Source organism: Accipiter gentilis, chromosome 27, assembly GCF_929443795.1.
Source record: "Accipiter gentilis chromosome 27, bAccGen1.1, whole genome shotgun sequence".
NCBI lineage: Eukaryota > Metazoa > Chordata > Aves > Accipitriformes > Accipitridae > Astur > Astur gentilis.
In genome coordinates, this window is record NC_064906.1 from 21,287,812 (window position 1) to 21,311,557 (window position 23,746).

The 23,746-nt window shown below is 41.8% G+C and overlaps 1 protein-coding gene across 4 annotated transcripts in view; it reads left to right on the forward strand.

Annotated features, from left to right (window-relative positions):
• Nucleotides 1–23,746, forward strand: part of GRB10 (growth factor receptor bound protein 10) — a 148,390-nt gene that overhangs the window by 17,601 nt on the left and 107,043 nt on the right. For all 4 annotated transcript variants that reach the window (XR_007509762.1, XR_007509763.1, XM_049830273.1 and 1 more), the window contains exon 2: nt 19,545–19,642. Coding sequence is in view for 2 of the 4 variants with exons in the window: in XM_049830273.1 (XP_049686230.1) it covers nt 19,592–19,642 (51 nt within the window). In the remaining 2 variants the exon portion in view is untranslated. The remainder of the gene's footprint in view (nt 1–19,544; nt 19,643–23,746) is intronic.

A 23,746-nucleotide genomic window follows, 5' to 3' on the forward strand; every position in this document is an offset into this window, starting at 1 on the left:
TGGGTCTGAGGATTAACTGGAAGCCAATTAAGAACTGGAGATGAGAGAATGAACAGTCAGTGGCAGAAAGCTCTCTTCAAATACAAAGGCAAGTTCTTTCATCCAGAATCAACCCACTGAAACAGTTAATGGGCAAATGCCAAAAGGCCAAATCTTCACCTCAGCTGGTTTTGTCAGATGGGTTTGAGAACATCATTTAGTTGGTGCCCCTGATCAGCTCTGCCATAATTCAGAAGCCATGTGAGGTTTTATATATGGTGCTTCTGCTGCTCTCCGAGACTAAAATAGTTTAAAATAGAAAGTACTGAAATATACCAATGAACCCAAAATGGCTAGATAATCATATGATAAACTAGAGGCTTGGTCCTGTGTCACCACCAGCTCTAGAAGCATGTTGGATAAGGGGATGTTTACAGAGCGGAGATGGTGAACAACGCTAATACTGTTCACAAAATAAGAACCCCTCTGAAAAGGAACGTACAGTTTCAAGAACAGATGGTCTAGTGGTAATAGACACTAACAAATTTTTGTTGGCTGGCAGCCGACTTTCAGGTTAGGATCTTGTCTTGAAAGCTCTCTCATAGAGTTGACTTCCTTTCTGCAAAGTACTTGGTGAAAGGGCAGAGTAAATTCCTCACGGGGAACTTGTTCTTCCTGGTCTAACAAAGACGAGCTTATGAGGAAAGCCCAAGGTAAGAGGCAGTAAGCTCGTGGAGGCAGGTAGGCTTTGTTGGAGCAGCCTGTGGCTACTTCAGATTTTGTTCTGCTCTCTGTGCTCCAGAATTAGCATGCTGCAGGACGGTTGTCACCCCTTTGATGGAAGGTGGGAAGACTGACTTGCAAAGATGCACAAGTCTTGCTTTGATCATCTCATTTCTTCCGCAGAAGCAGCATATTGTTTGTGAGACAGAGCTTACATAATCCTCCTTCTGTGTGTGTGTATAAACATATTTAACACAGGCCTTTTGTTTCTTGACTAGTTTAAATTTATCCATAGTGTATGTGCAGTGTGGAAGGGGACGGAAGAGGGATGAGTTACAGCATTTTGGATTTCTCCTCTCCTCCAATTCTCCAGACCTTGTATGGACTCAGAACAAGCAAAACAGAGGTGAAATAACCCCATTCTTCTCCTCAATCCATGTCCTACCTTGCTAAAAGCAAGCTGTCTCTTTCTTTAACCAGTGGTATCGCAACCCTTGCTCTTTCCTTCCTGGGTTGATTCTCTTGTTGCACAGTAGCTGGTAGAGAGGCTTTAAATGCAGAATTAGCATGTAAGCCTGTGCCACTTTTGGCTGGCTGTTAGTGTTTAAAGTCTTTAAAGTCACCCACTAAAGACAATGCAGAAGAACAAAAGTCGGCCTGGATATGTGGCGTGTGTGTTCTTGTTTAATATCGGAATTCCTGGTATGGCCAGGGACGCATGCCAGCTTTGGCAGTACAGGGCACAGTTCAGATACTTAAGTACTATACTAAAAATAACGGGACTATTTTAGACTGGGACCCAATTAGGGAGAGAATAACTTGCTGCTCTGCAATCAGTAATCTGAAGTAGCAGGCAGGCTGCAATGTGCAAGTAGACTCGGCTGTTTCGCTTGCTGTGTTGCCAGTTTTGATGCTGCTTCCTCACTGTGTTCCTTAGATGCTTTTTCAGAGGTTTAAAAAAAAATAAATCCTCTTCTTAAGGCAGACTTCGTGTGCTTTGGTTCAGATTTTGATATTGAAGTGTTTAATAGCATTACAGCTGCTAATCCTCCAGCAGTGGCTTGGGAAATTCCTAGAAGGCAGGGAGCGGGAGGCAAGGAGCCGTGCAGTGCTCTCCCCGTCGCAGTCGGCAAGCTTCATCCTGCCCTGTGGACGGACAGCAAGGGTGAATCTGGGCAGCCGAGAAGCAGAGGGGCTGGTTTGAAGGCAATCACTTCACCCCTGGTTTGCCAGTTGGGGTTGGAGGAGAAGGGAGTATGGCTCCCGAAATGTGCTGCTGCTGCTTGCTTTCCTACGTCAAGAAACACAGTGAAAATAACTTGCACGTTCGAGTGCCTGGAACAAAGCATTACTTCACACTTCAGTAGTTTCCCTCTGATGGTTTTATTTTTGGTGATGCTGCTCGCTCCCACTTTCTATTAGGTCACCCCAATTTCAGTGAAGCAGGTTAGAGGAATCTGAATTTCTCCGTGCGCAGGGCGTGTGGGGCAGTGGGGAAGGAGCAAACGCGCTCCAGCATCCAAATCCTCTGGTCTTGGAGGGCGTTTAAATGATTGGCTGCATTTGGTCCCAGTTCTCTGCCACCCATCTCAGTGGGGCTGTGGGTGAGGGAACGCTTTATGGAGCCTTGAGCAAATGCTGCTTTGGATAGGCTTGTGCTGATGCTTGACATGAAAGCTAAATGCACCTAAAACTTCTATTTTTGTAGACGTCTTTCTAGCACGCTATTTTGAGAACATGAAAAAGTCAGAATCTTTCTGGTATTGTGACTCTCGTGCTATTTTGAAAGTAACTTTGCGTTTTATTAAAAAAAAAAAAAGCTAAGAGATGTTCAAGGCCTTGTTCAGCTGTGGTCTCTTAACAGCTTTCAGTATGGTGTTGGGCTTACGTCGTGATTTCGAGAGGACTTCATCAGATTTGTGCAGGAAGCTTCATGTTCTTTAAAATGTTAGATTTCGATTTGCTCTTGTCCTGGCCTGAAATGCAAAGGAGAAGACTCCCTAGATGCCTATGAGGAAAAAGGCTCCTTTCGTATTCAGTGCAGAAAGGTATTGCATCCTGGATGTAGTAAATTCCCATGGAAATAGTGGGAGAGGCACCCTGGCGAAGCGCTTCATGTTTTGTGTTGTAGAAAGCCAGCATTTAGGCATGTGCTTGTCAACTCCCAAGCTACATGTATTCTACCTTCTGCATACTGCAGCAGCCTGCGGGACTTGCTGTTAAAAGTAAATGTTACATGGAGGATGCCTAGCAACTGTAGTTTTTAGGTCTGTGCCAAATTGTTAAAGGTGCAAATCTGTTAAATTGATGCAGTGTTTTCTGGAGTGTGGCTGTGCTGAGATTGTGCTTCTGGTCCTCTGTGATGTGGCTGTCCCTCCAGCTCTCCTTCACCGTCCCCATTAGGTTAACATCTAGCGCCCACCATTCAAAGCCAGGAATATTAATTTTAAAAAATATATTAATTATGTTAATTTTAATTCTGAACTTGGTTCATAGGAAAGGGCTGTTAATGAGCCTAGCTGAGGGGCAAGTAGTCTCCTGTCTCTGGTGGGGGACATTACCTGGAGCAGAGAGACCTGGGGCCAGCAACTGGGAATAGCGATGTCCTGAACGCAGTGCTTGTGGCTTAGAAACCAGCCTTCTGCTGGTGCCTGTGCCTGGGGTCTGCTGGCTGACCTCCAAATCCTTTTCAGCTGTCTTGGTTTCTCTGTTTGAAAGTGGAGTTGGTACAGGGCTCCTTCAGGGAAGAAGGGCAATAATCTGCCTAAGAGTGAGCGTGGTTTTGGCTGTTCCTCCCTAAGTGTAGCTGTAATGAATCAGACTGCAGGTTGACCAAGAATAGTTTTGCGTGTCTCTGGGCTGTCAGTAGTAGTTGCTTAGGTAGAAAGCCTGCAAGGAGTTTCTCCTCTGCTTTTAGGCCCTTCTGCTTCATGGTGAGCTGTGCTGCAGTTCTCTGGAGTGTGCATCTCCATTACTATAGTCGCTATCCCTTGATGAGCTTTCTCCAGTGCTTTGCCTAAATTATTATTTTGACACATTGATAGGTCCAGTCACCCCATGGAAATGATTTTCATGTTACCTACGCACTTCAGATCTCTTACCTACCCCTTTCTTTTGAGAGGGAATGGTCATGCTCTGAGCGCTTCATGCATGTGCATCATAATGGACTAGATGTCTGTTGTCTTCTCCTTCAGCTGTGTCTCTTCTCCATGCTGAATGATCCTGGTTTGTCGCGTTTCTGCTTTAGGAATCCATCTTCTCTGCTCTCTCTATCTCACCCTTTCATTGTCATAACAGCCCACAGTTTTGAAAAAGTGCATGTGTCCTGGGTTTAATGAATTGTCATGATTCTGCTTTGCTTGCAGCAGTTCCTTAATTATTAATACTGTATATCCTTGTGAGGTACCGTCTGCCTTCCTCTGTCTGTCCTGTCCCGTCCCCGTCCCCCCCTTCCCTTTTCCTAAGATCATATTTTCAAACAAGACTTCAGATTCATGACACTTATTTCAGCAGTACACACAGGCAGGGTCACTTTTCTTTTTGCACGTTGGCTTGAGTTTGTGGAAATTAAATCAGCGTTGCCCTTTTGCTTGCCCGTTTGCACGTGATCATGAGATTGTTCCACTGTGCTTTGCGTGGAGCTCCAGCTCTGACTGCACACGTCATACTGCCAGCAAGCTTAGTGTCACCTCCCTGTTTGTCCAGTTTCAGGGAGCTTATGGATTTGTTGAGAAGAATGGCCACCACAGTCACTCTTGAGACTCCTTGTATGGAAAAAATTCTCTGTTTTCCTACCTGTAATTCTTATCCTTCATCTGGGTGTTAAGGGGGAACCACTCCTGCAAACTACAGCAGCTCAGGTGCTTTTAAGAGTCTCTAGTTAGAGATAATGTCCAGATGTGTCTTTGTCCGTGCAGTATCATAAACCTTGAGTAGGTGTGAGTCATAACTTCTGCAAAAGCTGTACTGACTCTTCCTCATGCCATCTTATTTATTATTCATGTCTATGTTATCTGCTTTTAACTAGTTCTTCAGTAAAGAAGTCACTCCCTGATTTTTCAATTGCCTGGATTTACCTTGAACTCACTTCTGACAACTGATGTAACTTACCATCTTTCATGCTGTGTCCAAATCCATTTAGGTGTCACAGGGTATATACAGCAATTAATAGCTTGGCAGTTTGATGTTTTCCTTCAGAAATCTTGGCTGAATTCTTTCTGTTCTAGCAACTTATTACAGTCTTCTGATGTTCTTCTTAAAATGTCGTCTGTCAGCAGTTCTTTAGCATATATGCCTGGTGAACTTTTGGAGGTTGGCTTACTGATTTAATTTTTCTTACGAATGAACATAACATCTCTTAAGGAACTGAAACAAAAAAATCGTCCTTATCTTTTCTTCCTATCAAGAAACCTTGAAGATGCTTGCAGCCAAGGTGAGTTTTGGGGTCGGGAGGGTGGCTAGGTGGGGGAAGACGTGATTTCCTGTATTTTGCAGTAGAACTGAGAGCAGATGCCGTTCCACTCTGGTCTTTGGGTTCAGCCTTATGTCCAAGTTCACTCTGGGCATTTGTTTGAAGGTAACCATAAACATGAAACTGATCTTCACTATCCTGCCTTCTGGGGCTTTCGCCTTAGGTTATAGGGAGTGCCTGTTGCAGCATCAGTACATCCTGTGTTTCATTTCTAACTTCAGCGTCTCTCCTCTGTGTTGCCTGTTCTCAAGTTACTGGGACACCGAGTTAACGTCTTGAAGTACACTTGGCAGAACAAAGTCAGAGGAATGTACTTCTTGGTTAGAAAACTTTAGTCTCCAAGTTCTGCAGCAAAAAGATGAATACAAAATTTCCACGCCTGAGCAAGAAGTCTCAGGAAAAGCCTCCCACTAGCAAAGAAAAGACCTGGGAAGCTCTCGTGTATCTTTTGCAGCGTTCCTAGCACGTAATGAAGTGCTGCTTTCTTGTCTGGTCTGAGAACTTGTTTATGAAACCTAATATTGCCCTGTGAAACTCAACACTTTGCTTGTTAATACTACAGCCTGAGCGATGCTCAATGAGGTGAACAAGGTGCTTTCTGTATCAGCTGTTTCAGGTGTCCTTAAGTCTAAATCCAGCGCTGCCTTAGCTGGCACCTGGAAGATTCACCCGTTGCCAGGGAGAGGAAAGAAATCACAGCGTTGTGGCACAACCATGTAGCAGATACATCCTCCAAAAAAATAAACAAAACAGCCAAGTCATTTGTTTGTTCTTTTTCTTCCATGCTGCTGGCCAATCCCAATACCCTTGTATTTCACACAGGAGGGAGAAGGCAGACAATACTGTCTTTTATTACTCGTACCCTGCAGGACACGATCTTCTTCACAAAATACGGGCGGCGTCTGTCTGTCTCCACTTCATGGGAAAGATTAACAGCAACTAAGGTCAACAATTAAGGTTGTGAAAACCTTCAAACAACGGCAACATCTGCTCTTATACTAGAATAAATAAAATAAAGCTAGAGCTCTAATTGCCAACAGAGTACTGTTTTGTAATTGTGGGCTTGTGAAATCCATACTGTTAACCAGTCCCTCGCCGACCAAGACAAATGACCCGCAGTCGGTGCCTGTAGTGGTTTGGCCAAGAGCTATGTGCTGAAAATGTGGCTGCAGGATGAGGAGTGGGAATTGTGCGTGAAAGCTGGGGCACTGTGAACCTTGCCATGGCAGCGGTGGTCGGGTGGCTCCCGTGGCAGACGTGGGACGTAGCTGGTGCCTCACCGCAGGGACAGCAGTTGACTCCCTGAACTTCCCAGTCCATTTCAGTATCACATAAAATGGGTTTTCCTAAACTGCTGTTGTCTGTAACTGGTTTTACTCTTGCTTTGAGACAGAATAGGGTTGTTGAGGGGTAATTTACAGTGTCTCAACTGACTTGTATTTTTTTCCATAAGCTCCTTACATTTAATGGCAAGAGAACACTCAGTGTGTTCAGAGTTGGACATTTCTAGAGGTGGGCATTGAGGCAGCACTGGAAATAACTGACTTATAAAGCCTGTTGCTAATATATCAGGAAAAATTTACAAATTAAAGAGAATGTCCTGAACTCTACTTCAGGAGTATTCATTCAGATAAAGCCCTTTTGGTATAAAGAAATATTCTCCTATGAATGGAATAGAATATTTCAGTTGGAAGGGACCTACAGTGACCATCTAGTCCAACTGCCTGACCACTTCAGGGCTGACCAAAGGTTAAAGCACATGGTTAAGGGCATTGTCCAAATGCCTCTTAAACACTGACAGACTTGGGGCATCAACCACCTCTCTAGGAAGCCTGTTCCAGCATTTGACCACCTTCTTGGTAAAGGAAATGTTTCCAAATATCTAGTCTGAACCTCCCCTCACATAGCTTTGAACCATTGCCACACATCCTGTCACTGGATACTAGGGAGGAAGAAGTTTTCCAGGAAGTAGGAATCGCATATTAACTTAATTTTGTCTGACTATACAGGGCAATTTCTTAACTTTGCTCATCATTTGACCTGCAGACGTGTTGTACCTTCCTTCCAGAGAATGAAAACCTCGGTGCTGCTCAGGTGCTGGAAGCTGGAGCCTCGTCTTTCTTGGCACACATGGCTTCTACAGAGGGAACAGTTTGTGTTCTGACTTGGTGAAAAAGCAGAGTGATTCTGCTCTTTCTGGGGCTTTTTTCTGTGCTTAAAAACTTCTCATGGGGCATTAAACCTTAAAAGGCTTAACCTGCTAGACAGAGATCTGTATCAGAAGACTGTTGGGGATCTATCATCAAAGTCTGGTAGAAAACAGCCATGCTTTTCTATCCCTCAGACCATGGGAGAAATTCAGGTGTGTTGTGTTGTTCCTTGGTTTGCTCAGTATTTCTCCTTCCCCATCTATTGGTAGTGGTTTTCTACTACCCCATGCTTCTTTACTCTAGCTGCAAGATCTATTCTGGCCGGTGCTGCTCCTTGCTGTCATGGGAAAAATTATATCCATGTTATATACCTGCCACTTGCTTCACTGTTCCGAGTAGTCCCACCGAGACTGACCAGAGTGCTGTATTGGGCAACGTGGTGTTGCACTTCAGCAGGAGCGGAGTATGAGGGTATGCCTGTAGTTCAGGAGACAACACTGGGGAGGTTTACAACTGGGAGCTTCTCTGGGAACCATGGCTATCTTCATCTGCCATGGAGAGAAGAATACTTCTTCCCTATGGAGCAGCCTCTTGAAGCTGGGTCTTAAGAGGTATCCAGCTTCAATGAACTTCTGCTTCTGTCTTGTGTGTTGGAGGGAAGCTTTTTGGGTTTGTATAGTGAAGAGGTTCTCGTTTAGTTAAATGAGTCCTCATGAAGATTGCGCTGCTTATTTTAGGCTATTAACTTACATGAGTTATTGGACTAGAAAAGATACGTAGGCAAAGATGTTGCAGAAAACAAATGGGATAGTTTCCAAGCCATAGTGTAATTTACCTAAGACCAACAATGCCATAAAGAGGAAAGAGTATCAGACATTGGTGGCAAATTCTGTGGTACTGCTGCCCATTTGAAGAGGGGGGGAGGAATATTGGAGATCTGTAAGTATCAGAGGCTTAGATGAAGGAAATGTTCCCCCTCTTCCAGTGACAGAAGGTAGCATGAAAGCCTGTGGTAAGTATTTGTGTAAAGCAGGCAGTTGCGTGAAGCCATCTCTTCATGCAGAACTGGATTTTAATAAAAAGTACTGCTAATTAGCGAGGCTGAAATGAAAATCGAGAGTTTTCTGATGCATCTGTCAAACTGATTGTATTAACGATGAGTGAATGCTTTTATAGATCAAAATACAAAGGAACAAAAAGGAAACTCTTGAATTTTGATTTCATTAACAGTAGCAATTGGAAATATCCAATTTCTGATACTCAGAGAAGCTTTTGCAAGAGAGCTTGTCTACTGCTTTTTTGATAAATCTTTTGGTTTATTACACTGCAGTGTATTTTAGGAGGGGGAGAACTTTCTGGAAGAGCAAAGCGTGAGCAAAAATGTCTCTGCTTCAAACAGCAAAGGAAATTCAGGGAAGAGAACTAAGCCAGATTTTTTATTATTTTTATTTTTTGTGAGGTGGAGCATTCACAGTGCTGAGTTCTGCCATGCTGGCTGAAGGAGTTCTTTTTTGCATTCTGTACCGTTGCTAAAGAAGCGCTTCATCTGCTTATTGAGCTCACATACACATATGTGAGCGTGTGCGTATGACACGTATATGTACACACACACAGAGTGGAATTAAACCCTAGAAGTTGCTGGGAGAAGCCGAAGCTTTGTCAGGATTTGCTTCTGCAGTACAGAGACTAAAAGCCTGGGGATATTGTGGGACTGGTCCGGCACGATCGCCGGTCTTGTCCAGAGGCGCTGAGAGTTTGAAGTTACGGTGCTGTGCGCCTGGGGAGGGATTCCTCCGGCTGGTTTTGTGCCTCTGGATCACAGATGTCTAGGTCTGATAATACATCAGTAGATAGGGAGGGCACTTTGGGAACATCTGGAGCCTACACCCTTTGAGAAGAAACGTTCCCCTTCAGTGGCTCTGTAGTCTGAAGGTTAACTAGGGATGTTTTTCCTTTAACGCGTGTCTAGTTAACCTTCAGTGCTGGTGACATTCACCGTTTTGTGCCTCTGTTAAATAGTCTTACGAGGCCTGAAACAACACATTTCCTTCATGGCATCCTGAAAGAACAGGGAAGTAGCTCTTAATGTAGGTGGCTTGGCAAAATATTCTAGTCAAGTCAAGTATTTGGCCTGCTACCCAGCCTTCGATATGTAATCTTTGGGTGCTGCCAAAATACCATTCTAATTAAGTTGACATAGTCTATGAAGCCTGGGTGGTATTACTTCAGTTTTCTTTCCTGTGCTTTTCAACATGTGTTTTGAAAGGGTCGATGGAAGCTGTGACACTTGCAGTCTCACCAGAGTCTTCATTAAGCTGGGATTTTGGTCACCTTGTGACCTTCAGGATCAAAGGAAGGAATATTCTCTTTCTTCCTCTCTCTGCAGGTGCAAGTTAATAGTAGTAAATAAATGTACACTAATGCACATGGAACATGTGATCAGTTGGCCAGACTTCATCTTTCTGTTGAACATTAACTCATTAACCCTTCTACAAGGTATTAACCTGTTCTGTGAGTTTATTTTCTGTTTTGTTTACACTGAGTCGGAAAAGCTATGCCCTGTTTGTCCCAGGGAGGTATATTTGCAATACTTGCTTTTGGGTTGTCAGCTTGGAGCTGTTTTTCAAGGGCTGAAAAGCAAAAGGGGATAAGAAAGACTTTTGCATTTTCTGTCTCTCTCTCTCTCTTTTTGGTTGGGTTTTTTTTTGTTGTTTTTTTGTTTTGTTTTTTTTTTTTAAATTCCCAGCCTCAGAATTCAAGAAGAGAGCACCAGTAACATTCTAGTTGTGTCCTGAAAGTCAGTTAGGCACTGCTGCAGCACTGATTGCCGCCTGCTGCTAACTGTAAGCCACCCCGTGGATTTGGAGCTTGCGTGTTGCCTAATACCAGCAAATGCATCTGAGATTACAAAATGGTCTCTCTGCTCTAACAAGAGACTGTTGTGATTTGTTAGTAAGGCAGTGTTAAAATACACAAGGTATCTATGATATCAGTATCTTAAAGCTGCAAGTAGTCTTTTGCAATTGAGTGTGCTCTGGCACTGCTGGTGCTTCGTTGCACAGGAGTGAAGGAGTGCAGCCTCCAAACTGCCTACTCCAGGCTGGACCGGCAGAATTTTTATGTGCCAGTCAATCAAGGGTGTATGTATTGCTTTAGGTTTCTTTGGGTTATCCTTTGCACTTGCTGCGCTTCTTTATTGTATCCCTCTTGAATAGATAAGACTTTTCTGTTTGTCTGGAGAGCCACATAGTATTTGTTGGACTTGCCTCCTTGCACTTTTTGCAACGAAAGCAGAGTTGGCTGTCATCTGCTTCCTTGGGGTTGATGTAGGCCAGGGCTTGCTTACGTGGTTGAGTTACTCATGGCTTTGACAAGTTATCGCTTACCAGCTATACTGTGGTAACTCCCACCCTGAATGGGTTTGCTCGTTTATTTTTTATGACTTACTACTGTTACTTCCTTGCTCCTTTGCTGCATTTCAGCTGATTTTTTGGTGTCTTTATCATAATTGTTTGAACAGTTGAATTCTTTAGAATAAACTGTATTTGGGAATATGTCACCGCAAAATTCTTTGGGGGGCGAATTAACATACTGTTGATACTGGGGAATGCGTCTCTGCTCACAGCATGTAATTTTTTTCAGAGGCTAAGCAGAAAGGCTTTCTTTTCAGTGTTCTAACCGTGCGAACAAGAGGTATATTGAGAAGAACCTGTGCGCTTAAGTGTACCTCTTATGGTATCTCAAAAAGATACCATCTTAGTAAGTAGCCTGCTGTTTGACTTGAAATGTCTAAACTTGCCTTCCATCTTCAACCGTTTATATGGTATTAGACAATGTAAATAAACAGTGCTTGTTCACTAACATAAATTATAGATAACTGTAAAAGCCTCTGTCAGTTGATGTGCTTTAAAAACGTGAACCTTGCTGTCTAAATAAAAGCTTTTAATAATCCTAGTTAATAACTCTTCAAAACCAATCTTGCACGAAGAGAACAGCAAGTGACACGTACACTTTGTTAACTATCAGTATTAAACCTTGTAAATCATCAAAATGAAAAACCTGTCTAACGTCCTTGCTCCACAATGATGGGGTTTTTTTTAAATCCAAGAAAAATATTTTAGCTCACCTGAAAACTTTGGATGGCAGGAGAGACCTAAGGAGGGATGTGGATGGTATTGATAGATACCTGCCTATAGCTTTCTGCGCACGAGTGTGGGTTTTAGTTTTGAGGTCAGTATTATGGTCGGCGCTCTGTAGCCAGTACTGTGTTACAAAAACTAGCAGGTTCAGTTAGAAGCTTTACTGAGCCCCCTGCATAAATCTTAGAGAAGGAAACTTCCTTGTAAAAAGCATCCAAGCAAAGAAAAACAGGCTGTGAATAACTGTATCAGTTGATGAATGGACCATTTGGATGAAACAGACTTAAAATGCTTGAGAAACTGATCAGTAGGTCATGTGATAAAAGATTGCCTTTTGTTCTTTGTTTCTTTTTATATATATATATCTTTGTCTGTTGCATCAGTCAGGAGGGGAGGAAAGGCTTCTGCATGCTCTGGAAGATTCTCCTCCAAAATGGAGTGTTGCAGAGAAACAAGGGAAGAGAAGTTGGAGACAGGGTATAGGTGCTGTAGGTAGATAGCTCCTCTGTGTGTTTGAGAGTACCTCTGTCACTCCTCTGTGTGTGTGTATGTTTCAACTATTTGCTCTTCTAACTCTCGTTGTTAGGACGCTGTAAAAGTTAGAGCTGTGGGGTGCATCCTACCATCCTGTCACCTTAGTAAAAGGAAGTTGAATGAGCCGGGTAAATCTTTCCAGGGTAGTGCTTAGGGATAGGCATATAGATTAAGCTGTGGTTTCAACCAGAATCTGTAACAATCTGGCTTCCTTCAACAAAAATGCATTGTACAAAGGCTGATGAACTTGCTCTATTTGTATAGGAGTTAGGTAGAAAAATGTCTTTTGTGTAGTTTAGTCTCTGGGTTGGGGGTCTATAGCCATTGGCTTTCAATTTCCACCCCTGTGCAGTGCGAAGGACCATTCACAGCAGTGGCAGGTTGAAAGCATAAAGGGTTATTAGTGTTGGATGCAAAAAGCAACGTTTTGGTAAGTCTGCAACAAAAGTGGACTTTAGCTGAGTTGGTACCACAAGGGGAAAGTAAGTGCCTTCTAGAAAATGCAACTTTACATTTTGTTTGGAGACTTAACCAAATGTTTACCTTCTGTGAGGTGCCTGGAAAGCAGTAATTCTCAGGGACGTGCAGTAGGAAAGGTTTGCCAGCTCCTAATGGAGTAAACAAAGAAAATGAGAGCTCACAGGTTGCCTTGGCCAATGTAGTAGTTTTCTGCCACCGGGAAGGGGTGATCCTGTTCCCTTCCCCTCTTGCTCCTGCTCTCCTGGCATTCCCATTGTGCCAGCTGAGCTGCTTGTCAGACGTTACTTTATTGCACTTGCTTCCTTAGCAGAAAACTAACCCAGCAAAACAAATGAGTTAACATAAGTTGAACTTATTAAGGATCATACATGGCACAAAAGGGGGAGAAGGAGGGAGTGCCATGAAGTTTCTGGGAGGAAGTGGAGGAAGAAAGCAGAGCAAGGGCTGGTGAAGAGTGGGATGTCTGTCCTGTTCTTGGCAGTAACAAGCTATTAAATCATCCTAGCTGTTGTATAACTTCACTCTAAGTCTTCAGGTTGGATAAAAAAAGCCTAAAATAACAGAAGGAAATAATTATTTAGACTGCTTCCCAAAATTACAAAACTTTGGATTCTGTGTTATGAGAAATTTGACTGGGGGGGGGGGGGGGGGGGCAAGAAAATGACAACACGGTGGATAGAGGCAGTATTTTTTTGGTTCTCTGGAAGTGAATAATGTAGTGAGGAAGTATATATACAAAATTAGAGACCATTAGTCACAGCATTTTCAGCTGCAGTTCTCCTTGGGCTGCCTCACTATGTATATCTTGTCCCATCTTGTCATGCATCTATGGACCTGCCCTACTTCTGCACATGGCTTGCTGATGGGATTGTCTGCTGTGTACTACATAGGTCTTTATTTCAGTTTCTGTCTAATTAACATTTCGTTTAGACTTGGGTACAGTCTGTTAAGTTGTCAAATTTCCTGCTTTAAAGCTATGGATTTAGCTATTAAGAGGTAGAAGAGGATTTTCAGTGATCAAGGGAGATAGCGAAACTGCAGAGTTTCATAAATATTTCCAAAGTTCATTATATGTTTGTTTTTTAAACTGGAATACTTCCTACAGGGAAAAGGGGAAAAACCCTTACTGAAATGAGCTAGGTGCAAAGTAACTATTTTTCTCCCAGAACTTTATCCTTGCTGTCAGTGAAGCTGCCCTGTCAGAAGGTGAATATGAATTCACAGGCTACGAGTCCTGAGGAGCCTTTTCAGAATTTTAGGCAGCTTCAGGAAACCAAAAAATGCTGAACTGCATATATTTAATTTTATTTGGCAAGACTTGAAGTGGGATGGCATCAGCTCTTCTGTGCTTCTTCTGAAGTATGTATCTGTTTTGGCTTTCAAAAGCCTAAATTGCTGTTGCCAAGATTCTTCACTTTCTGGCAAAATTACAATGGCAAATGGCTTCCTTTACAAGGTGTAATATTTAGACTAACAGCTTTGCAATTAAGAATGGCAGAGAATTATATTCCCTTTTTTTATAAGACCAGATTTTTTAGTATGGAATCGTGGGAGTGTTTGGACGTAACTGAAGTGCTTTTGATTGATGATTTATATTTTGAACAGTGCTTTTCATTTTAGTGCGCAACACTCACTTGAAATTTTAACTAGAACAATGCTTTGTTTTCAAAGATGTTCAAAGTATTACTGTAGTTAGGCAGTTGCTCTGTATCATAGACTTGCAAATGCCTTTTGGGTATGTATATGTAACAAAATGTGTGTGCACATACCAACTTGTGCAGGGGAAGTGGGAAGAAATTGGGAAATCTGCAAGTATTCTTAAATATTACCTGCTGCTAATCTCAGTAGGCCATCAGGATGCCAACTATCATGTCATTGAGTCTTTTGCGATTGGAGAGTGATGGTGTTCTGGAGTGTTTGGGGAGGTGTTTTGGAGGCAAAAGAACTTGTTTGAAGGGAAGTCGCCCAAGTATTAGTTTTCAGCATGGGAAAACTGGAGACTTTGGGTGTGGGGAGGGGTGTTCAGAGCTGGGGAGAGAAGTAAGCATGTCTGGAGCGAGTAAAATGGGGAAGTGGACAATAAAAGGTTTGAGATGATGCATCCAGTCCTCCGAGTGCCTAACAGAGCAATGCTGTGTTGTTCCTTGTGCAGGGAGCTGCCAGTATTGGTTTGAAGTCAGGGTGTTTTGGCTGTTTTTGTTTGGCAGCCTGCACTAATGAACCTTTGAGTCCTGCTGACCAAATGATCACCTTGGGGGTGGAGGGCATTCTCAGTCCTATAACCTGAAACCATAGACACAGTCTCTACCTGAAACCACCACCAAAAGTGGGGAAACCGCCTTAGAAATCCGTATACGTACTGATTGCTAAAGCTGTGATGGAGTCTGGTGGCAAACGCGTGTGCTGCTAAGGGTACTTTAGGATCTAGTCTCCTTGGTCCAGCCAGCTAGGTGATCTGGTGGCACTTTCTTTCCAGCCCATATGGTCAGGCTTCCTCCTTGCGAGAAGTTGTGTGGATCTTGTCCTTGCATAGAAAAGCACATCTGGGTCCTGTGGTTTAAATGCAGCTGGGGACACTGTTAGCTGTCAGGTCTCGCAACTACAGAAAATTCACTGGCATGCCTCATGCTGCTTGTATCCAAGTCTTATTTCCATTGTAACTATGGCAATCGGAGTAGACTAGTAAGAAAGTGTAAATGTATGTGTCCTCATGCCCTGTGTTGGTGTAGAGGGTTGCTAGATGCATCCATTTAACTACCTTATCTTGAAGCCATGCTTCAGTGAGAGAGAGAGAGATATACACACACACACACACATATATATGTCTGCAGAAAAAAAACAAAACCACTTTCCTAGATGGTATAAAGTAGTGGGGAGCCTGGAGTCAGGTGGGTGGGCAGCTGAGATCTTGCAGGTGGCTCTGTGTGGACCGACAAGACAGGGTCTTTTTTCCCTGGCTCTTCAAGGTGTTAAATTGTAAGTCCAGTAGAGTTGACCCAGAGAGTCCTGAAGGTGACTTAGGGGAGAATATTCTATGAACTTAGTTGGTTTAAGACTGTGTTCTAATTTCTTATAAAAATCCAGGTTTGGTCTGCTAAGCCTCATGCAATAGTGTGGGGAGAAATGAAGTTGTGACACTGAACATCTGAGAGAATAAAAGATCAGTAAAAGAGAGGAAAAGATTTTTAACCTGTATGTTAAACCTGAGGTCTTGGGGAAAGGTCTTTTAGGTAGGTCAAAATTTAAGGCTATATTGAAGCTTTTTTCACCTCCTTCATCCATCGTAGTTCAGTTACAGAAAGCAGAACATTACAGAAGAAAAATGATGAAATGCCCACAACTTGAAAGGGAACAGTATTCAACAAATTTGTTAAGTTACCTTTCATAAAAGAGCATAACTCCAGTTTTCAATAGCTCTGGAGCTTGTCTTGCAACTCTGCCAGGTTAAAATCTTTTTTTTTCTTTTTTTTTTTTTCCCCCCTCCTCCTGTTCCTAAGTAATCTGCAAGTGATTGCGTTTTAAAAATTATTTTTCTCTTGAATTTAAAGACTTTGACAGATGGCACATGTAGAACCTGGAAAACTTCCTGAATTGGCAGAGTGACCATACCCCTGCCATCTTCCTACCGCAGTATCTGTAGGTGCGTAGGCTGTGTGTGCTTCCAGAGTGCTGGGTGAGATACCAGAGATTCCTCTGCTCGGAATATGCAGAAAGACAGTGATAAATCAAAAAGCATACCTGGCGACAGGTTTAATTTGCAGTTAATAGGTAACTTAATCTACTGCTTAGGTGGGTAATTTGATTGTGACTAGAAACAACTGATTCGGAGCAGCAGTAATCTCCAGGGTGCATACCTGCAACGTTTTCCATGTGGGATGAATATCAATCTTTGTTTAGATGATACGAGTTGGTTTAACACTTCTGAGAAATCGAGGCGTCAAACCTGTGCCTCACAATAGACTATTCTTTAGGCTAGAGACCATCATACCAAAAACAGATCTTAAGACTTTTGAAACTTGGGTTATCGTGACTGTCCTCCTTTCAGGGACTCTGTCCAAGGAAGACCTCTTAAGCCAATAAAAGCACATGAAGACGCTTGGTTTTGAATGTGCACAGGCTGTCTGGCTCGATGCTGCATGACAGTTGTTCTAGCCACTGAATGTCCTGAGTTTTCTAACAGTGATTGACTACAGAGCTTGTTTTCTATTTACAATCCTTTGGAGTTTCCCTCCCCCACCTAAGGCGTTTCAGAAAAGGGCAGTAACTTGGCGCTTAAATATCTCTTTGCGATTTGTGCTGTTTAACTTGCATGGAAGGAACATATAAGTCTGTATGCAGTTACAGCCTCTGAAGAGAACTGACACACTAAAAATCATGTTTAAAGACAATAGCAAAGAAAAGCTGATTTATTTTTTCTTTTTAAATCCTAATTTTTTTTATCTGCTGAACATATGAATTGGTATAGACTTCTGTCCCTATAAAATTTATTACTTGTTGATGTGGTACAACAGGGCCTTCGATCTTAAAGGTGAGCAAAGGCTTTTTGTATTCCTAGGGTAGGACTACTTTGATAAACTGCTTTTAGACAGACAAAAGAGATGTGATCTTAAATCAGTGTTAATGTGTGACTGACCAGGAATGATATCATCTAGAGATTATTGCTTTCCTCTGTTTCTGCGGTGTTAACAAATGAATACTCAAGAATGTAGCAGTGAAGCAAATGGGTCTTGATAAATTATGCAGTCTTGACTCCAACTATTGTTCGAGGTAATTTATGATCTTCCATTGGTGTAGTGGGGCTGTGGCATAAACTGCAGCACGCCCTAGAGTAGACAAATTGGTCTGGTATTGTTTAGGAACATATTTAATCTATCTTGCTATAAGTGAATTGGTGCCTTTTGCTGAAACATCTAGAGAAAGACCAGTATTTTGATACTCAGTCCTAGATAACCTACAGATAAATTTAGAGTAGTCATGCCTTTTCCTGTTCTCTAAATACTGAAGTGATAATAAACATAAAACTGTTGCAATATAAGGCTGAATTCTTTTCCCTTATCCCTTTACCTAAACTTTTTTAATCTTGGTGGGTTTACAGGCTAATAATACAGTTCTCTTTGTTCTTGATGCGTTGTACCAACTTCAGAACATCTATTCCAGTGGCTCGCCTAATTTCACTTAGGTGCACTTAAAGAAGACTGTACTCCCCAAAGTGAAAAACTTTTTCTTTTTTTTAATACATCAGCCAAGATAAGAGGTTTCCATAAATCTGTGCTTAATTCTCCAGAACAAACTGGGTGAATGAGGCAAATCTTGCCCTGAAAATGAAAACTTCAGATCCGTCTTAAAAATATGCTACAAACTTTTAGGTGTGGAGTGGGAGTTAGATGGCTGTAGACAACTGCTTAGATGTTTAAAGACTAGCAACAGTACAAGTTGGGTATCATGCCTACGGTTAGGTGTTTGAGGTGGTCTTCACTCCCTCCCCCCACGATGTGAATCCTGTAAGATTTTGGTTTTAAACTTAAGTAAATGCTATGGAAAAAAAGTATCTAGAATAAACAACTTGATTTATACATATTGGGTTAAATAGACTTTCAAACTTGCTGTTGCCAAAAACAGTTTCCTTCCAAGGTAATTGGCTATATGAATTGATCCCAGAAAGTTGCTACCTCAGGAAAACTACAGAAGTCCAGTAACTCCTTCCTGGAAGGAAGCTCCCAGGAGTTTGCATGCTTTTCTGACAGAGGAGGAGGCTACCATACCTCAGCCAAACTTATCCTGGAACTAGATAAAATAAAGCTTCCTCGATGAGTGCATGGTTTACATGGACCATAGGCTGCAACTCCTGGGAGCAGTTTTTCCAAGATGTCTTTTACCCTTGTGCGCGACTTAACTGTCCCGTAAATCTTGCTGGGATCTTTGGTTTGGTGACAGTTCATGCCTACTAGAGAGCCGTGGGTAGCCTGTTTAAAACTCAAGGCTTTTGTTTTGAATACATAATTGATAATTAACAGTGAACAAGACAGGAGCTCGCTTGTGGTGGGAGTAAAAGGTCTGGCTCTGCAGACAGGAGCTCGCTTGTGGTGGGAGTAAAAGGTCTGGCTCTGCAGTCTGCTCTCTCCCCCAGGCACCTTTTTTTTTTTCTTTTTTTTTTCTCTTCATCTGCTCAAAGGTGGCATCACTTGTCTTATACTGCAGGGATATCTCCAGCTGAACGCCACTGGTTGGGAGAAATGCTGGGACCAGCAAAGAGCACTTTATATATTTATATGCTTTTGTTTAGTTTTGTTTCCTTTGGTACGAAGCAGCAGGTAAAATCACTTTCTTGACATTGGCTTAACCCTGCCTTCTCTTTTGTCATTTTTAGTTCTTTGGCCATATGCACCTCTAAATATGTTTGCAGTAGATTTCTTTTCAAGCTCTGTCTGGTCACGGAAGTGATGCTTAAAAGAAACACTCACCTTGCAAAGTTGCTGCTAATAATCACTTAGAAGAGGAAATGCAAGACTGGAATGCAGATTTGCCTGGGACACCCTATTTGCTATATTGCGTGAGAATAAAGCCATGAGAGAAGGCAGGCGGGAAAGGGTAAAGGGAAGAAGTTGTGTAACTAGGTGTTGAAGGCTAATGCTGCATAATGATCTCAATGATCTTGTGGGTCTTTTCCAACCTAAATGATTTGATGATAAATGGCTGTCATCTTAATTAACTCCCAGATGTCAATGTTTTCTTTCCACAATTGAAACCATAGCCTCAGTTGGTGAGAGCCAATCTTCAAATGGTTAGGGTCTAGGTGTGAAGGGAGGTTTCCTTTTTTGCCTGGACTGTGGAAATAAAGGAGAAGCCATCCAGCCTGAGAATAGTGATGTTGGGCTTTTGAATGAAATATCAGGTCGAACGTGTTTTCTAGGCTACAGACAGCAAATGTGCAGATTTGCTACTCCAAGTTGATGCAAATCCTCGTCACCTCATCTTGCTGTTCTCCATCTTCCCCCTCCAACTGTTTTCAATAATAAGTTGATGAAATGTCTTCAGTATGGTTTCTGACAGTTTGTTTGTACTCTGCAGGTCCTGTGAAGCAGTAGATGTAATTTGAAGAAAATTTGAAGGAACAAATGGCTTTAGCTGGCTGCCCAGACTCCTTTTTACATCTTCCTTATCGGATAGTAAGTTATGAAACTGCATGTTCCTGTCAGCTTGTAGCATCATATTGCTGTGTGCTAGTGATTGATTGTGCATTCAAACTTTTCATCAAACTGCTAATAGCTGTCTGGCAATTCTCTGGGTTTTGCTAATGTTTGGGAACAGAGCCTCTGTTACCATCCTGTCTTCAAGCCCTGCTGCTGAAAAAAATGAGTCACTAATATATACCAATTAAGACTTGATATCTGTCCTCAAAATAACCAGTTCATATTTGGGAGAAGGCACTTGTTTCCAAAAGAAAAAAAGGCAAGCTACGATACCAGTGAAATGCCTTGCACCAAAAAGTATCAATGTTTGCTGAATGCTATTTGTAGGAACAAAGGCAGAGATTTTTACACTTGGTTAGATCTTATGTTTGTTGAGTCATTATGCTGTATCTAAGCAGCCAATATGGCATATTACAAAAAATATATTTAAAAAACCCTCAGCTCAATTCAAAGGTGCTAGGCAAAAATGTGCTTAGAAGTTGGTTGGTTTTTTCTTTTTTTTTTTTTTTTTTTCTCCTCCAGGCAGTTGTGGTTGGCTTAATGCATGCTTTGTATTTTTTTTATGGAACTGCAAATTTGCTATTTAGGACATGACCTGTTTTTTGCCTTTTTCTCTCTTGTTTTCATAGTGTCCTTACCCCCCCTAAGGATTCAGTTATGATTTTGGACCCTGCAGATACACAAATAATTAAACAGAGTATCATATGACATTGAAACCTTTATCTCCCAAGAGAAACATTACTAGTAGTGATTACTACAGTCATGCTGCTCATTTGAAAGAAAAGCAAAAAACCAAACAAAAACAACAACAAAATCCCCAAGACACCTCTATAGGATTTATACATCTGTTTCGTAATATGTCAACTTAGTTTTTTTCCCAACAGGAAACTTTAAATTAGTTAAAAGACTAATGTTGGTATATGCCAAGTTGTCAGTTCAATGTACCTGAATGCTCTTCCTGATAACAGGAAAAAATAACAGTTCCTTTATAACTGCTTTTGCAGCTATAAAAATAGAATGGACTATGAGAAATCGGATGTCCTGAAAATCTGTTACTATACTTGGATCTATGATTTTAAAAGAATATGTGAATAGATGTGCCTGGACTTCATATTTTTGATGCACTGTGAAATTATGCTTCCAATTCATTTAGAGCATCATCTGAGTCATGATGTGAAGCTGAGGGAGAGGAGAGCTATGTAAGAAAACTTGACATTGTAGGCAGTCATTTTTGAGCTGCAAATTCTTCACTCGATGTCAAACTTCCTCATGAAAATAATGACTTTAGTGGTTCATAAGCAGTAAGAATGTGAATTTTCCTTGGTAATTCCCCTTGCTCTTGCAAACCCTGTAGATGATATGCTTTAGTCTGAGGCAGTCAACAGACTAGAAGTGTCAAAGCAACATGGGTGACTTAAGACACTGGGAAAGTGACTGCCTGTTAATTATTTTTTGTCATAGCTTACTGGGTGTTAACTATCCTAAGTGCTTGTAACCAGTTTCAAGACTAGCTTTGGAAGCCCATTCACAACTACTGTGCCTTCTGTCAGAAGTGAAGTTTGCATTAAAAAAACCCTGAACATCTGTTTTTCCACCCCTACTAAATCTGACTTAGAAGCTTTCATCAACTTGTCTTTCAAATTTGGCTACAGTGCCAGTATTGTGTTGGTAAAGGGCTGAAAGAAGGTTAACCTAAATATGCTCTAGATTAGAGTGTGAAGCAGTATTCTATTTTTTTCAGTACATTTTCTGACTTAATATGAATGGAAGGCTATAGAGAACATTCCTCGAAAGTCCTCAAGGTTGGGACCTTAATGCTGTAACTTCAGAGTTTAGGATAAATTGATGCATTGGAGTTTGGGATTATGTTCAAAGCAGACAGCAAGAGAAATGAGAACCTGGATAAGTGAATATGCACTACAAAATATCCTCCAGGATGCCTTGTTGCCAACGCCCCTCTACCCTTCCTTTTTTGGAGGAGATGGACAAGGTATAGATCTCTGACTTTCTTACTGGGCTCTTTGTTTGTTTGCAGTGTTTGCTGCTTTCAGAAGCCTTTGGGTCTTGTTTTAAGATTTTTTTTTTTTAAACTTTCTCAGGAGTTAGCACATAAACCAGTCACACTGAGTGCATTCTCCTAGAAACAATCTCTAGCTTTGTGGAAAAAAATCAATACTACCTTTTAGTGGCTTTCAGGAGCTCTTTCCAAATTCTTGAACTCTTCAATAAAAATCCGGCAGTGAGAATTGGCAGTGTTTGTCTTATGTTCCTGGAAATTCAGAACATAGTCCCAGAATTTCTCAGAAAAAATGGGATGATTTACTGTGTTTCCGTTCTTTTGCAATCTGTAGTCACAACAGTGTTTATGCACAGTGACTTGAACTCTTGGGGAAGATTTAGTTCTTTAACCCTTTGATGCATGAATTGTACAAGTCACAGTGACATAAGTAGCAAAAGGATGGGGTTTTTGTCTCAGTTTCTGAAGATAAAATTCTGGGCATGTGGGAATGTTCTGTTCATCTTCTATTTTCTGCCTTCTGTTTATTTCTCATAACCAAGATGCAGGCATGACTTCAATAATTAATAGAGTTTTTTTTCAGAGAGCTGAATTCTTACTAGAGAAAGGACTTGTTCACATCATACTCATAGTCTAAATTGGCATAAAATGCACTGCAAGCACTTGGTCACAAACTAGAGAGAAAATGGAAATTGCTTTCTCTTACATGTACAGAGCTGTGGATTTCAGGATTGATAATAGTCCTCTTGGCCAGATAAAAGAGCAGAATATTGCACATCATACTTGAGAAGCATTGTGCACTTCAAGAGTAGGGAAGTAAATACCTAAGAGAATTAATCAGTTAGAGGCTAGCTACTCTAAAAAAAGCCTCCTTTTGTGATGTCAGATTTGTGGAAGCGAAGATGATGTACTGCTGTTACTACAACAGCCATGTTTCTTCGCCTTTAGCTGGAGGAATAGTTAGGCACAGGTTCTCCAGGTTTTAATATGGCAGCTTTGATCCTTGTTTTCCACAGTAAGAGTTAGAAGACACCTTTGGAGGTAGTCTGATCCAAGTCCGTGGCATATTGAGGTTATACTTGTTTTCCTAGGGTTCTTTGTCTCAGTGTGGGGGGGGTTTTGGGAGACTGGCTTTTTACATTTTCGGGGGTTGTTTGCTTTGGGTGGTTAGAGAGTGTTTCTGTTTTAGCAGGAGAAAAAGAAAAAGATGTTGTTTATATCTAATTCAGAGTTACCTTGGTGGATGCCATAATCCTCATCCTTATGAAATCCAGAAGCCTTCTATGTGAATTAGTCTTATTTCTCCGACTTTAAAATTGAACAGTCTGATACTCAGTGTTAATATAGGTATACATGCTGCTGTCTATGTTTGCGTGAATGTCTTTTGTCTTAAAAAAAACACAACATGAAAAAAAAAATCAATTGCAGAATTTGCGTCCAAGTAGACTGAAAAGACAGGGAAGGGCTGTCAAGACCTATGTTTTGGTCCTCGTCTGCCTGACGCTCTCTGAAAATCTTCATTCACTTAGCTATTGACAGTGGTTTATCAAGACTATGCAGATCTTTCTTATGATTTGTAGTGGGTTGGCCCTGGCTGGATGTGAGGTGCCCACCAAAGCCGTTCTATCACTGCCCTCCTCAGCTGGGCAGGGGAGAGAAAATAGAACGAAAGGCTCGTGGGTCGAGATAAGGATAGGGAGAGATCGCTCACCAATTACCGTCACGGGCAAAACTGACCCGACTCGGGGAAATGAATTTAATTTATTACCAATCAAATCAAAACAGGATAACGAGAAGTAAAACCAAACCTTGGAACACTCCTTTCTTCCAGCTGCTGTTGCACAGCAACTTTTTTTCCCCTTCTTAAATACATTATTCCAGAGGTGCTATCACTGTTGCTGATGGGCTTGGCCTTGGCCAACAGCAGGTCCACCCCAGAGCCGGCTGCCGTTGGCTCTGTCAGACATGGGGTAAACTTCTAGCAGCTTCTCGCAGAAGCCACCCCTGTAGCCCCCCTGCTACCAAAACCTTGCCATGCAAACCCAATACATGATTTTTAAGAT